Source organism: Gouania willdenowi, chromosome 18 (assembly GCF_900634775.1).
Source record: "Gouania willdenowi chromosome 18, fGouWil2.1, whole genome shotgun sequence".
Classification (NCBI taxonomy): domain Eukaryota; kingdom Metazoa; phylum Chordata; class Actinopteri; order Blenniiformes; family Gobiesocidae; genus Gouania; species Gouania willdenowi.
This window is the reverse complement of record NC_041061.1, coordinates 5,547,798-5,562,704: the sequence shown is the minus strand read 5'-3', so window position 1 is coordinate 5,562,704 and position 14,907 is coordinate 5,547,798. Positions and strand designations below refer to the sequence as shown.

The 14,907-nt window shown below is 39.5% G+C and overlaps 1 protein-coding gene, 1 long non-coding RNA gene, 2 other non-coding genes and 1 pseudogene across 5 annotated transcripts; 4 read left to right on the top strand and 1 right to left on the bottom strand.

Moving 5' to 3' along the window:
* Nucleotides 1-5,063, top strand: LOC114480038 (eukaryotic translation initiation factor 4 gamma 1-like; annotated as a pseudogene).
* On the top strand, nt 797-873 carry LOC114480905 (small nucleolar RNA SNORD66). Its single transcript, XR_003676192.1, has one exon. It is a non-coding gene; the product is annotated as a small nucleolar RNA SNORD66 (small nucleolar RNA).
* On the bottom strand, nt 4,654-14,481 carry LOC114480053 (uncharacterized). 2 transcript variants are annotated; one of them, XR_003676046.1, is made up of 4 exons: nt 13,950-14,480; nt 13,734-13,816; nt 12,141-12,248; nt 4,654-4,761 (listed from the first exon to the last, which is right to left on the bottom strand). It is a non-coding gene; the product is annotated as an uncharacterized LOC114480053 (long non-coding RNA). The 2 variants fall into 2 exon arrangements; XR_003676045.1 differs by having other exon boundaries at nt 4,712-4,842; nt 13,950-14,481.
* Nucleotides 7,468-12,550, top strand: LOC114480040 (eukaryotic translation initiation factor 4 gamma 1-like). Its single transcript, XM_028473828.1, has 16 exons — nt 7,468-7,600; nt 7,835-8,227; nt 8,415-8,561; nt 8,649-8,885; nt 8,999-9,103; nt 9,385-9,678; nt 9,790-9,919; nt 10,000-10,313; nt 10,407-10,579; nt 10,673-10,798; nt 10,898-10,979; nt 11,122-11,220; nt 11,314-11,457; nt 11,546-11,627; nt 11,719-11,859; nt 12,162-12,550. The coding sequence occupies exons 1-16, from the start codon at nt 7,523-7,525 to the stop codon at nt 12,341-12,343; spliced, it is 2,727 nt and encodes a 908-aa protein (XP_028329629.1). The 5' UTR covers nt 7,468-7,522; the 3' UTR covers nt 12,344-12,550.
* On the top strand, nt 8,264-8,340 carry LOC114480904 (small nucleolar RNA SNORD66). The gene has a single exon (XR_003676191.1). It is a non-coding gene; the product is annotated as a small nucleolar RNA SNORD66 (small nucleolar RNA).
* Nucleotides 14,482-14,907: the final 426 nt, after the last annotated feature.

The following is a 14,907-nucleotide window of genomic DNA, read 5'->3' as shown; positions in this document are numbered from 1 at the left end:
GTTTGAAAGAAGTGGCTCCTAAAAGGTAGTAACATTTCTTTCTCTTACAGCTGCTATGTCTGTGCCAAAGAAAAACATGAAGGAACTTAACAAGAAGGAGGCCATTGGGGACCTTCTGGATGACTTCACAGAGGTGAGCATCAGCTCTATTTTTTCACACTCATTTTATAGTTTACAAATCTTAGATCTTTATTATGTCCTGTTGTAAACTGTTACTCTGTATGACATCTTTCTATGACTTTATTGCACAACTGTTACCAATTAGGGCCGTATTCAGTAAAATAAGAACATTAGAATGACCAGTTGGTGACGATAATGTTTTAGTTTACGTTCTTTAAAATAACATTTGTCCCTTGTTCTCTTTCAGCCTCCTGGTTTCAGTCGCTCCCAGCAGGGCCAGCGCAAAGAGCCCAGGAAAATCATCATCCACAGCATGTCTCTAAATTATGACGTGCAACTAAACAAAGCTGAGAAAGCCTGGAAACCTACGGTGAAGAAGAACTCTTGCAGCCGTGGTGCTGAGGAGGTTGTGGATAATGATCCTGAGGTGGCCAAAACTGGGGAGCTGTTCAAGCATTTGCGTAGCATCCTGAACAAGCTCACCCCACAAAAGTTTCCAGAGCTAATGAAGCAGGTGTCTGAACTAACAATAGACACGGAGGAAAGGCTGAAAGGTGCCATTGACCTGATATCTGAGAAGGCCATCTTGGAACCAAACTTCTCTGTGGCCTATGCCAACATGTGCCGCGGCCTAATGGGGGTGAGTGCGTGTCTTTGGGTATTTTGTCTCTATTGGCTTCATTGATGATTGTTCTTTAGTGTCACGGGTCTGGAACACTGAATGTCAATGATGGTGATGAGGAACTGATGAAGTAATCATATATATTATGTTTCATATCCACTAATAAAATCAGCTTTAGTAATATTCTTCCATATTCCATCAACAGTTGAAAGTCCCCAGCGCCGACAAACCAGGTAAAACTGCAAACTTCCTCTATCTCCTACTCAATCGTTGCCAGAAGGAGTTTGAGAAAGACCAGGATGATGATGAGATCTTTGAAAAGAAACAGAAGGAGCTGGAGGCTGCCAAAGATGTAAGATGACACATTTGTTTGTACCTCAAGAGTGGGTCCCAGATTTAATCATTTGTGTCACCTGTTAGGATGAGGAGCGTGAACGTCTGCGGGTTGAGCTGGAAAACGCCAGGGTTATTGCCCGCCGCCGCTCACTGGGCAACATCAAGTTTGTTGGTGAGCTCTTCAAGCTGAAGATGCTGACCGAGGCCATTATGCATGCCTGTGTAGTTAAACTACTGAAGAACCATGACGACAAGTCTCTGGAGTGTCTCTGCAGACTTCTCTCCACCATTGGCAAAGACCTGGACTTTGAAAAGGCCAAGGTAAGTACAATAATGAAGCATCTACATGCATCGTATCGCGATGTACCTGGCGATACCCAGCCCTAGTTTATACCTTAGTTGTCATTGCTAAGTCTGTTGTATTTCCCTAACAGCCTCAAATGGACGAGTATTTCAATCAGATGAACAAAATCATCAAGGAAAAGATGACCTCTTCCAGAATCCGCTTTATGCTGCAAGATGTTCTAGACCTCAGAAAGGTAAATGGTTTAGCTTCTTTCTATTTGCAGATCTAATAAAAAAAAGCAGTTTTGTCAAACTTATTGCTAGGGGTGTCCTGATCAGATAATGATGAGTATGTATAATTTGTGTTGATATGGAGTCAGAATACAGGCTAAAATATCAGTATCGTATCAGTAGTGAAAAAGTTGGATCTTGAACACCTACTTATTGCTCTCAATAAAGGTGACATGTGTCCAGAAACTAAACCATATTCAATCATTTGTAACTTCTGCTATTTAATTGTGTTTCCCAATCACAGAATAGCTGGGTGCCCCGTAGAGGAGACCAAGGTCCCAAAACTATTGACCAGATTCATAAGGAGGCAGAGTTGGAAGAGCATCAAGAACAGATCAAAGTCCACCAGCAGCTCCTGTCAAAGAAGGAAAGCTCTGGAGGAGGTGGTAGAATGTGTGGGGGGGGCATGGGAGGTCCAGGGTCTCATACACCGGGCGGTGGACCAAATAGCCAGCCTCAGGATGATGGATGTGGGAACACGGTGCCCATCTCCAAGGACAGACCCATCGATACCAATCGCCTTTACAAGATCATAAAGGTCAGCAAAGCTAGTGACGTCAATGAGTCAACTGTTAAAAAGTAGATCATTTGATTTGTTCTATAGGGATGTTGTTGGTTCATAAATGTACTGTTCTCTGTTGCCTTCTAGTCCGGTGGTATGGACCTTAACAATCTGGTGCTGGCTCCTGGTGGCAAAGCCGGGTGCAAGGGCGTGTGGCGCAGCTGGGAAAAAGGCTGCAGTGGAGGCACTGAAGCTAAACCAGCAAGTGCAGATCAAGGTAAACAATGTCAAATAGGTTGACTGACTTGGGTTGGAAGATTGGCTCCTGATCTGTCCTATTTTTCTTCTTCCTTTTAGAGTCAGGGCGTCCTGCTACCAGCACTCTGAACCACTTCTCAGCCCTTCAGCAGACTTCATCACTGTTGTCTTCATCAGACACTGATCACAGAGACAGGATCACTTTGACAGATCTGGCCGTGTTGATGGACGGGAAGGAAGCCCAATCACCAAGAGAAGCTTCAGCAGGGAGTCCCAGGAGCGTGGTGGCAGAAGTGGGGAGAGCGCTCCCACTCCCCCTCCTTCTCTTCCCAAACCTTCCCTTAGCGAAGAGGAGATGGAGAAGAAGTCCAAAGCCATCATTGATGAATACCTCCACATTACTGACTTGAAGGTTCAAAGAATTTGACCAACATACAACAGCAGGACATTTACCTGCACGTTGAGTGTGAACATGACTAACGTTTGTCTTCTCCTGGTCCTGTAGGAGGCGCTGCAGTGCGTGGCAGAGCTCAACAGTGCCTCAATGCTTTATGTGTTTGTGCGGCAAGGCCTGGAGTCCACACTTGAACGCAGCACAACTGTCAGGGAACACTTGGGCCTGTTGCTGCATCAACTTGTGAAAGTTGGGACGTTACCCACTGAACAATACTACAAAGGGTGAGCATCTGTCAAAGAACAATGTATTTAAAGCCTGGGTCACACTAAAGATGCTCAACGGCTGACACTGAATTGTTGACTGTGCTGTCATAGGCTCCATGAGATCTTGGAGGTAACAGAAGACATGGCCATTGATATACCTTACATGTGGCTGTACCTGGCTGAACTCATCACCCCTATGCTCCATGAAGGAGGCATCCCTATGGGACAGCTCTTCAGGTGAGAAAAGTTGAAAAACATTTGCAATCCGACTGTTTTAATATAATCAATATAATACAAAATGTCCCTTTCTTAACAAAAATGTTTTGTTTGTTCCAGGGAGATCTCAAAGCCTCTGGTGCCTCTGGGAAAGGCTGGCGTGCTGCTGGCACAGATCCTCCAGCTGCTGTGCAAAGGAATGGTATGTACACAAAGGTTTCTGGGTTGAATTTGTCTAAAATAAAATGTGTTGCATTGTCTCAACGCTTTTAAGAATAGGTCATATTTCAACTTGATCTTGTTTTTTTTAATCATCTGAACTTGTTTATTTACTCATTTATTAGACTCCCAAGAAAGTTGGGGATCTGTGGATTGAAGCTGGCCTGAATTGGAATGACTTTCTTCCTGAGGACAAAGATGTGAACAAGTTTGTCACTGAGCAGGTATTCAAAACGTTATGGAACCATTAGGTGTAAATGTGAGTCAATGGTTTGCACTGTAGAACCCTGGTTTAAATGTGGACTTGTAACTTTCAGAAAGTGGAGTTCACCACAGGAGAGGAGCTGGGGCCAAAGGAAGTGGTGAAGAAGCAGCTCCTCAGTGGAGAAGAACTCAGCAAACAGCTGGACAGACTGCTTCAAGACAAGGCTGATAACAAGCACATCATGGACTGGGTTGAGGTGTGTGACCGTTGCTCAGACTCTGGAATTCATCTAAATGTAAACACTATTTGATCAAGTGTTTGAAACATTTCTTGCTCATTTTCAGGCTAATTTGGATGAGGAGCAGGCTGCTTCTAATCACTTTGTACGATCACTGATGGCCTCAGTGTGTGGGATCGCTATCATATGTAAGCATAACATAAGCTTCAAACTCTAATGGCAAACTAAATGGTGCTCCCCCCATGTTAACGTGTTGTTTGTTTCTTCTTAAAAACCAAGGTGAACACCCGTACAAGGCCATTGCTGAGCAGATCATGGTAAGAGCCGAGCTGCTGCAGAAATACCTGAATGACGAGGAGAAGGAGCTGCAGGCTCTGTATGCCCTGCAGGCCATGATGGTACACATGGAGGAGCCTGCTAGTAAGTGTTGTTTTATTATTTACCAGGAGGAAAAATACTATTACCATTTTATTAAAATACCACTTTACTCTCATAAAATGACAACTTTATTCTTGAAATATTCTGACTTTAATCCTGTAGTGCCCAGATTTTTATTGTATTTTATTTTAATGTGGCCCTAATACGCCGTTGTACATATGTTTGTTCATTTACATTTAAAATGTCTGTAGATTTCTAAGGACTTTATTGGTACAAAGTGGACTTACTGACAGAAATCCACAGTTCTGCTCCTAACAACTGACCTTTGCATCTTGTTTCTGCAGATCTGCTGTGTATGTTCTTCGACACCTTGTACGATGAGGACATTATTAAAGAGGAGGCCTTCTACAAGTGGGAGACGAGTAAAGACCCTGCGGAGCAAACAGGAAGAGGTGTCGTGTTGAAGTCGGTCACAGCTTTCTTCACCTGGCTCCGTGAGCCTGAGGAGGAGTCTGACAAGGAATAATGTTTAAAAGACAAATGACTCTGAAGTCAACGTTTCTGCCCCCGTTTGGCAAAGCAGGTGCTTCTGCAGTGCGGCTGTTTGAACAATAACGCCCGAGTGGCAGACTCAAATCAATCCTCAGTGAGGATAAATCTTTGTCTTTGTTTTCTTCTGATGGATGGACTTGAAACAATCATTTCTCTCCCCTCACTCTTTGGCGTTCCCTTCACACCCACCCTTCCTGCTTGTCCCAGCAAGTGTCCTCATAATTAACAAATAAATTCATTAAAAATCCTACAATGTGATTTTCTGGATGTTTTTTCTCATTTAGTCTCTCATAGTTGAGGTTTACCTATGATGAAAATTACAGGCCTCTCATCTTTTTAAGAGGGAGAACTTACACAATTGGTGGTTGACTGAATACTTTTTTTTGCCCCACTGTATAAATCACATGTAAAGATCCCAATTCAAACAGTTCAAAGGTCATACTGTAGCTCTGCCAATATAGCACTGTTAGCTGTGCTGAGCAGTGAATATTTATCATTTTACACTTTAAAATAGTAAAGTCATTAAAGACTAAAATAATTAGGATTGTATATTTTAAGTCTAGAATCTGCAGTAGCTTCCTATTCTCGTGGTAAACGTGTCCATATTTAACAATGACTGCTTTAATGGAACCAATATGACACCAACTAATTGGTAAGTGTGGAAAAAAATAATAATAATAATTTGAAGCTAAGTAATGGTGATCAGCATTGCAGGGTTGGGGTCAATTATAATTGTAATCATGTAATTGACAATAAATTACAATCATGGTGTAATTGTAATTGACAGTTCTTTGTAGAATTTTACACATTTGTAATTAACAATTATTAAAATGTGTTTCATATCAAACTGTCCCACATTTTATCATTAAAATAAATTAAAATCTAGGGATATAAAAATCTAGGGACACAATAAAGGCTCAGATGCACCAAAAATATTAAAACATGTATTTACAATGATTAGGAAGCCTAACAAGGTCACCAATAAATATGAAATAAATGAGATGATAGATATGTGTTTTTAGTGTATTTTACAGCTGATTTAGGACCTGTTGTCATAAGAGATGCTAACAGAAGGCTAACACAAGAGGAAGGCTACCTTTTATTAGCTTATTTATTTCAGCCTTAGTAATTGTGATTCATTGTGATTTAACTTTAGTCATTGAGAATATAATGGTAATTGACTTTCTCAGGATATATAATCATCAGTCACTGTAATGGTAATTGACAAAATGTCAATACAAAATGTCATAAAACTACATTTAAACTATACAAACATTAATAAAATATCATAAAACTACATTAAAACTATACAAACATTAATAAAATATCATAAAACTACATTAAAACTATACAAACTATTACAAAATGTCATAAAACTACATTAAAACTATACAAACATTAATAAAATATCATAAAACTACATTAAAACTATACAAACATTAATAAAATGTCATAAAACTACATTAAAACTATACAAACATGAATAAATTATCACAAAACTACATTAAAACTATACAATCATGAATAAAATTTTATAAAACTACATTAAAAATATACAAACATTAATAAAATGTCATAAAACTACATTAAAACTATACAAACATTAATAAAATGTCATTAAACTACATTAAAACTATACAAACATTAATAAAGTCATTAACGAACTACATTAAAACTAACAACTATTACAAAATGTCATAAACTTACATTAAAACTATACAAACATGAATAAAATATCACAAAACTACATTAAAACTATACAAACATGAATAAAATATCATAAAACTACATTAAAAATATACAAACATTAATAAAATGTCATAAAACTACATTAAAACTATACAAACATTAATAAAATGTCATAAAACTACATTAAAACTATACAAACATTAATAAAATGTCATTAAACTACATTAAAACTATACAAACTATTACAAAATGTCATAAAACTACATTAAAACTATACAAACATTAATAAAATATCAAAAAACTACATTAAAACGATACAAACATTAATAAAATGTCATAAAACTACATTAAAACTATACAAACATTAATAAAATATCAAAAAACTACATTAAAACTATACAAACATTAATAAAATGTCATTAAACTACATTAAAACTATACAAACATGAATAAAATATCATAAAACTACATTAAAACTATACAAACATTAATAAAAAATAAAACTACATTAAAACCTGCCTGGCGTTGACTCTGGGTCGTCATGGTAACTCAGATAAGATGAAAGCTGCATAGAAGCTTTGCAGAACAGCTCATTGTTGACAGGTAGTCATGGTAACTCAGATAAGATGAAAGCTGCATAGAAGCTTTGCAGAACAGCTCATTGTTGACAGGTAGTCATGGTAACTCAGATAAGATGAAAGCTGCATAGAAGCTTTGCAGACCAGCTCATATAAGTTGAAAGTGAAGTATCTTCAGCAGTGAGTGCCCAACAGGCTTTTAAAAACAACTAAAGTGGATCTAATTTTCTACAAAGCAAGTGTCCTCAGTGAACAACGTTTGTAGCTAAAGTGAGTAATAATTATAATATTTCATGTGCGTTGGAACTACTTTGTGGAGTTTGAAAGAAGTGGCTCCTAAAAGGTAGTAACATTTCTTTCTCTTACAGCTGCTATGTCTGTGCCAAAGAAAAACATGAAGGAACTTAACAAGAAGGAGGCCATTGGGGACCTTCTGGATGACTTCACAGAGGTGAGCATCAGCTCTATTTTTTCACACTCATTTTATAGTTTACAAATCTTAGATCTTTATTATGTCCTGTTGTAAACTGTTACTCTGTATGAGATCTTTTTATGACTTTATTGCACAACTGTTACCAATTAGGGCCGTATTCAGTAAAATAAGAACATTAGAATGACCAGTTGGTGACGATAATGGTTTAGTTTACGTTCTTTAAAATAACATTTGTCCCTTGTTCTCTTTCAGCCTCCTGGTTTCAGTCGCTCCCAGCAGGGCCAGCGCAAAGAGCCCAGGAAAATCATCATCCACAGCATGTCTCTAAATTATGACGTGCAACTAAACAAAGCTGAGAAAGCCTGGAAACCTACGGTGAAGAAGAACTCTTGCAGCCGTGGTGCTGAGGAGGTTGTGGATAATGATCCTGAGGTGGCCAAAACTGGGGAGCTGTTCAAGCATTTGCGTAGCATCCTGAACAAGCTCACCCCACAAAAGTTTCCAGAGCTAATGAAGCAGGTGTCTGAACTAACAATAGACACGGAGGAAAGGCTGAAAGGTGCCATTGACCTGATATCTGAGAAGGCCATCTTGGAACCAAACTTCTCTGTGGCCTATGCCAACATGTGCCGCGGCCTAATGGGGGTGAGTGCGTGTCTTTGGGTATTTTGTCTCTATTGGCTTCATTGATGATTGTTCTTTAGTGTCACGGGTCTGGAACACTGAATGTCAATGATGGTGATGAGGAACTGATGAAGTAATCATATATATTATGTTTCATATCCACTAATAAAATCAGCTTTAGTAATATTCTTCCATATTCCATCAACAGTTGAAAGTCCCCAGCGCCGACAAACCAGGTAAAACTGCAAACTTCCTCTATCTCCTACTCAATCGTTGCCAGAAGGAGTTTGAGAAAGACCAGGATGATGATGAGATCTTTGAAAAGAAACAGAAGGAGCTGGAGGCTGCCAAAGATGTAAGATGACACATTTGTTTGTACCTCAAGAGTGGGTTTGTACCTCAAGAGTGGGTCCCAGATTTAATCATTTGTGTCACCTGTTAGGATGAGGAGCGTGAACGTCTGCGGGTTGAGCTGGAAAACGCCCGGGTTATTGCCCGCCGCCGCTCACTGGGCAACATCAAGTTTGTTGGTGAGCTCTTCAAGCTGAAGATGCTGACCGAGGCCATTATGCATGCCTGTGTAGTTAAACTACTGAAGAACCATGACGACAAGTCTCTGGAGTGTCTCTGCAGACTTCTCTCCACCATTGGCAAAGACCTGGACTTTGAAAAGGCCAAGGTAAGTACAATAATGAAGCATCTACATGCATCGTATCGCGATGTACCTGGCGATACCCAGCCCTAGTTTATACCTTAGTTGTCATTGCTAAGTCTGTTGTATTTCCCTAACAGCCTCAAATGGACGAGTATTTCAATCAGATGAACAAAATCATCAAGGAAAAGATGACCTCTTCCAGAATCCGCTTTATGCTGCAAGATGTTCTAGACCTCAGAAAGGTAAATGGTTTAGCTTCTTTCTATTTGCAGATCTAATAAAAAAAAGCAGTTTTGTCAAACTTATTGCTAGGGGTGTCCTGATCAGATAATGATGAGTATGTATAATTTGTGCTGATATGGAGTCAGAATACAGGCTAAAATATCAGTATTGTATCAGTAGTGAAAAAGTTGGATCTTGAACACCTACTTATTGCTCTCAATAAAGGTGACATGTGTCCAGAAACTAAACCATATTCAATCATTTGTAACTTCTGCTATTTAATTGTGTTTCCCAATCACAGAATAGCTGGGTGCCCCGTAGAGGAGACCAAGGTCCCAAAACTATTGACCAGATTCATAAGGAGGCAGAGTTGGAAGAGCATCAAGAACAGATCAAAGTCCACCAGCAGCTCCTGTCAAAGAAGGAAAGCTCTGGAGGAGGTGGTAGAATGTGTGGGGGGGGCATGGGAGGTCCAGGGTCTCATACACCGGGCGGTGGACCAAATAGCCAGCCTCAGGATGATGGATGTGGGAACACGGTGCCCATCTCCAAGGACAGACCCATCGATACCAATCGCCTTTACAAGATCATAAAGGTCAGCAAAGCTAGTGACGTCAATGAGTCAACTGTTAAAAAGTAGATCATTTGATTTGTTCTATAGGGATGTTGTTGGTTCATAAATGTACTGTTCTCTGTTGCCTTCTAGTCCGGTGGTATGGACCTTAACAATCTGGTGCTGGCTCCTGGTGGCAAAGCCGGGTGCAAGGGCGTGTGGCGCAGCTGGGAAAAAGGCTGCAGTGGAGGCACTGAAGCTAAACCAGCAAGTGCAGATCAAGGTAAACAATGTCAAATAGGTTGACTGACTTGGGTTGGAAGATTGGCTCCTGATCTGTCCTATTTTTCTTCTTCCTTTTAGAGTCAGGGCGTCCTGCTACCAGCACTCTGAACCACTTCTCAGCCCTTCAGCAGACTTCATCACTGTTGTCTTCATCAGACACTGATCACAGAGACAAGGATCACTTTGACAGATCTGGCCGTGTTGATGGACGGGAAGGAAGCCCAATCACCAAGAGAAGCTTCAGCAGGGAGTCCCAGGAGCGTGGTGGCAGAAGTGGGGAGAGCGCTCCCACTCCCCCTCCTTCTCTTCCCAAACCTTCCCTTAGCGAAGAGGAGATGGAGAAGAAGTCCAAAGCCATCATTGATGAATACCTCCACATTACTGACTTGAAGGTTCAAAGAATTTGACCAACATACAACAGCAGGACATTTACCTGCACGTTGAGTGTGAACATGACTAACGTTTGTCTTCTCCTGGTCCTGTAGGAGGCGCTGCAGTGCGTGGCAGAGCTCAACAGTGCCTCAATGCTTTATGTGTTTGTGCGGCAAGGCCTGGAGTCCACACTTGAACGCAGCACAACTGTCAGGGAACACTTGGGCCTGTTGCTGCATCAACTTGTGAAAGTTGGGACGTTACCCACTGAACAATACTACAAAGGGTGAGCATCTGTCAAAGAACAATGTATTTAAAGCCTGGGTCACACTAAAGATGCTCAACGGCTGACACTGAATTGTTGACTGTGCTGTCATAGGCTCCATGAGATCTTGGAGGTAACAGAAGACATGGCCATTGATATACCTTACATGTGGCTGTACCTGGCTGAACTCATCACCCCTATGCTCCATGAAGGAGGCATCCCTATGGGACAGCTCTTCAGGTGAGAAAAGTTGAAAAACATTTGCAATCCGACTGTTTTAATATAATCAATATAATACAAAATGTCCCTTTCTTAACAAAAATGTTTTGTTTGTTCCAGGGAGATCTCAAAGCCTCTGGTGCCTCTGGGAAAGGCTGGCGTGCTGCTGGCACAGATCCTCCAGCTGCTGTGCAAAGGAATGGTATGTACACAAAGGTTTCTGGGTTGAATTTGTCTAAAATAAAATGTGTTGCATTGTCTCAACGCTTTTAAGAATAGGTCATATTTCAACTTGATCTTGTTTTTTTTAATCATCTGAACTTGTTTATTTACTCATTTATTAGACTCCCAAGAAAGTTGGGGATCTGTGGATTGAAGCTGGCCTGAATTGGAATGACTTTCTTCCTGAGGACAAAGATGTGAACAAGTTTGTCACTGAGCAGGTATTCAAAACGTTATGGAACCATTAGGTGTAAATGTGAGTCAATGGTTTGCACTGTAGAACCCTGGTTTAAATGTGGACTTGTAACTTTCAGAAAGTGGAGTTCACCACAGGAGAGGAGCTGGGGCCAAAGGAAGTGGTGAAGAAGCAGCTCCTCAGTGGAGAAGAACTCAGCAAACAGCTGGACAGACTGCTTCAAGACAAGGCTGATAACAAGCACATCATGGACTGGGTTGAGGTGTGTGACCGTTGCTCAGACTCTGGAATTCATCTAAATGTAAACACTATTTGATCAAGTGTTTGAAACATTTCTTGCTCATTTTCAGGCTAATTTGGATGAGGAGCAGGCTGCTTCTAATCACTTTGTACGATCACTGATGGCCTCAGTGTGTGGGATCGCTATCATATGTAAGCATAACATAAGCTTCAAACTCTAATGGCAAACTAAATGGTGCTCCCCCCATGTTAACGTGTTGTTTGTTTCTTCTTAAAAACCAAGGTGAACACCCGTACAAGGCCATTGCTGAGCAGATCATGGTAAGAGCCGAGCTGCTGCAGAAATACCTGAATGACGAGGAGAAGGAGCTGCAGGCTCTGTATGCCCTGCAGGCCATGATGGTACACATGGAGGAGCCTGCTAGTAAGTGTTGTTTTATTATTTACCAGGAGGAAAAATACTATTACCATTTTATTAAAATACCACTTTACTCTCATAAAATGACAACTTTATTCTTGAAATATTCTGACTTTAATCCTGTAGTGCCCAGATTTTTATTGTATTTTATTTTAATGTGGCCCTAATACGCCGTTGTACATATGTTTGTTCATTTACATTTAAAATGTCTGTAGATTTCTAAGGACTTTATTGGTACAAAGTGGACTTACTGACAGAAATCCACAGTTCTGCTCCTAACAACTGACCTTTGCATCTTGTTTCTGCAGATCTGCTGTGTATGTTCTTCGACACCTTGTACGATGAGGACATTATTAAAGAGGAGGCCTTCTACAAGTGGGAGACGAGTAAAGACCCTGCGGAGCAAACAGGAAGAGGTGTCGTGTTGAAGTCGGTCACAGCTTTCTTCACCTGGCTCCGTGAGCCTGAGGAGGAGTCTGACAAGGAATAATGTTTAAAAGACAAATGACTCTGAAGTCAACGTTTCTGCCCCCGTTTGGCAAAGCAGGTGCTTCTGCAGTGCGGCTGTTTGAACAATAACGCCCGAGTGGCAGACTCAAATCAATCCTCAGTGAGGATAAATCTTTGTCTTTGTTTTCTTCTGATGGATGGACTTGAAACAATCATTTCTCTCCCCTCACTCTTTGGCGTTCCCTTCACACCCACCCTTCCTGCTTGTCCCAGCAAGTGTCCTCATAATTAACAAATAAATTCATTAAAAATCCTACAATGTGATTTTCTGGATGTTTTTTCTCATTTAGTCTCTCATAGTTGAGGTTTACCTATGATGAAAATTACAGGCCTCTCTCATCTTTTTAAGAGGGAGAACTTACACAATTGGTGGTTGACTGAATACTTTTTTTTGCCCCACTGTATAAATCACATGTAAAGATCCCAATTCAAACAGTTCAAAGGTCATACTGTAGCTCTGCCAATATAGCACTGTTAGCTGTGCTGAGCAGTGAATATTTATCATTTTACACTTTAAAATAGTAAAGTCATTAAAGACTAAAATAATTAGGATTGTATATTTTAAGTCTAGAATCTGCAGTAGCTTCCTATTCTCGTGGTAAACGTGTCCATATTTAACAATGACTGCTTTAATGGAACCAATATGACACCAACTAATTGGTAAGTGTGGAAAAAATAATAATAATAATTTGAAGCTAAGTAATGGTGATCAGCATTGCAGGGTTGGGGTCAATTATAATTGTAATCATGTAATTGATAATAAATTACAATCATGGTGTAATTGTAATTGACAGTTCCATGTAGAATTTTACACATTTGTAATTAACAATTATTAAAATGTGTTTCATATCAAACTGTCCCACATTTTATCATTAAAATAAATTAAAATCTAGGGATATAAAAATCTAGGGACACAATAAAGGCTCAGATGCACCAAAAATATTAAAACATGTATTTACAATGATTAGGAAGCCTAACAAGGTCACCAATAAATATGAAATAAATGAGATGATAGATATGTGTTTTTAGTGTATTTTACAGCTGATTTAGGACCTGTTGTCATCAGAGATGCTAACAGAAGGCTAACACAAGAGGAAGGCTACCTTTTATTAGCTTATTTATTTCAGCCTTAGTAATTGTGATTCATTGTGATTTAACTTTAGTCAATGAAAATGTAATTGTAATTGACTTTCTGAGGATATATAATCATCAGTCACTGTAATGGTAATTGAATTGTAATTGTAAGTGAAAAATGTAATTGAGCCCCAACCCTGCAGCATAGTTTTGTTCTGCGGTGCTTGTCATGATGTAATAAAATGTGTAAATAACAGATTGTGATGAAGTGATATTTTCACAGACTATGTACTCACCACATCAATAAACAGTCACCTTAGACCTCCACAGCAGCAACACTCAGCACAGCAACACACAACATTTCATCAAACATGGCAACCTTTAAAAAGTGAAAGGAGACAAACAGAGAAAGGTGAGAAAGAATTACACCTGACGGACTTGATCACATGATCAAGGTTCTGGTATTTTCACTCTAGAAAAATAGTTGATCATGTATTTTATACAGTACTTACATAGAGGAAACCACGGCAGGCTCCCAAAAATGAGTGACAGCATCCTATAAGAGACAGTGAGAGGTTAAGGCTGGAAGAAAACTGTAGCTTATGTATAGAACCCTGGTTCTAGGAGTAATATGAGCGAGATGTCTCACTATGGGATGTCTATAGAACAGAACTATGTAAAAGTAACTCAACTACATTGACTAGATATTAAGAGACTACATACACTAGTATTATGTTAAAGGCGTTGTGTGTAACCACTAGAAATAACATTGTTCAGTTTCTTCTAAGTAACACATCTTATTTACTCTAGAACAAACTCTAAACAGAACCAGAAAACATTTCTGAACAGAATATGCTGCATTTATTACAACTTTTTAGAACCATTCATCAAACAAGATGGACACTTACATACATAGTGAATTGTATATACGCATAATGTAAAATTCCATTTCAAGATGTAATCATATTTAGCTTATCTTTAACTGAGATTTTTAATAAGGTTTTAATAGTTTTACCTCTTAAAGGGATCCTCTACTGTTTTTACAAATGTGTCCTAAAACCTTTGAAATGTCCTTATTAGAAGATCTATTCCGAACAAAACACATTATTTTGCATCATATTTGTTTTATTCACTTTTAAAAATGACACTACTTTACCGTTTGAGTCAGTACGCCACCATGTTGAAATGACGTCATTGACACCAATCGCCCCTTTTAGCCCATTGAGTTCTACAGGAGGTGAAGCATTCAGGATCATTTATCAGCTTTTTCACTCAAAATAACAACGTGTGCTGCTTCGGGTTGATCTAAAAATCAGTCAAAGTTAAAAAAGTTGATATAAACCTCTTTCGTTTACCAAAATGTGATAAACAAAACGTGTGAGTTGAAAACATCTGTTAACGGAGGGGGTGGTAGTTCATCTCTGCTGTTTCATAGATGACATGAGGAAGAGAAGAAGAGTTCTGGGTGCA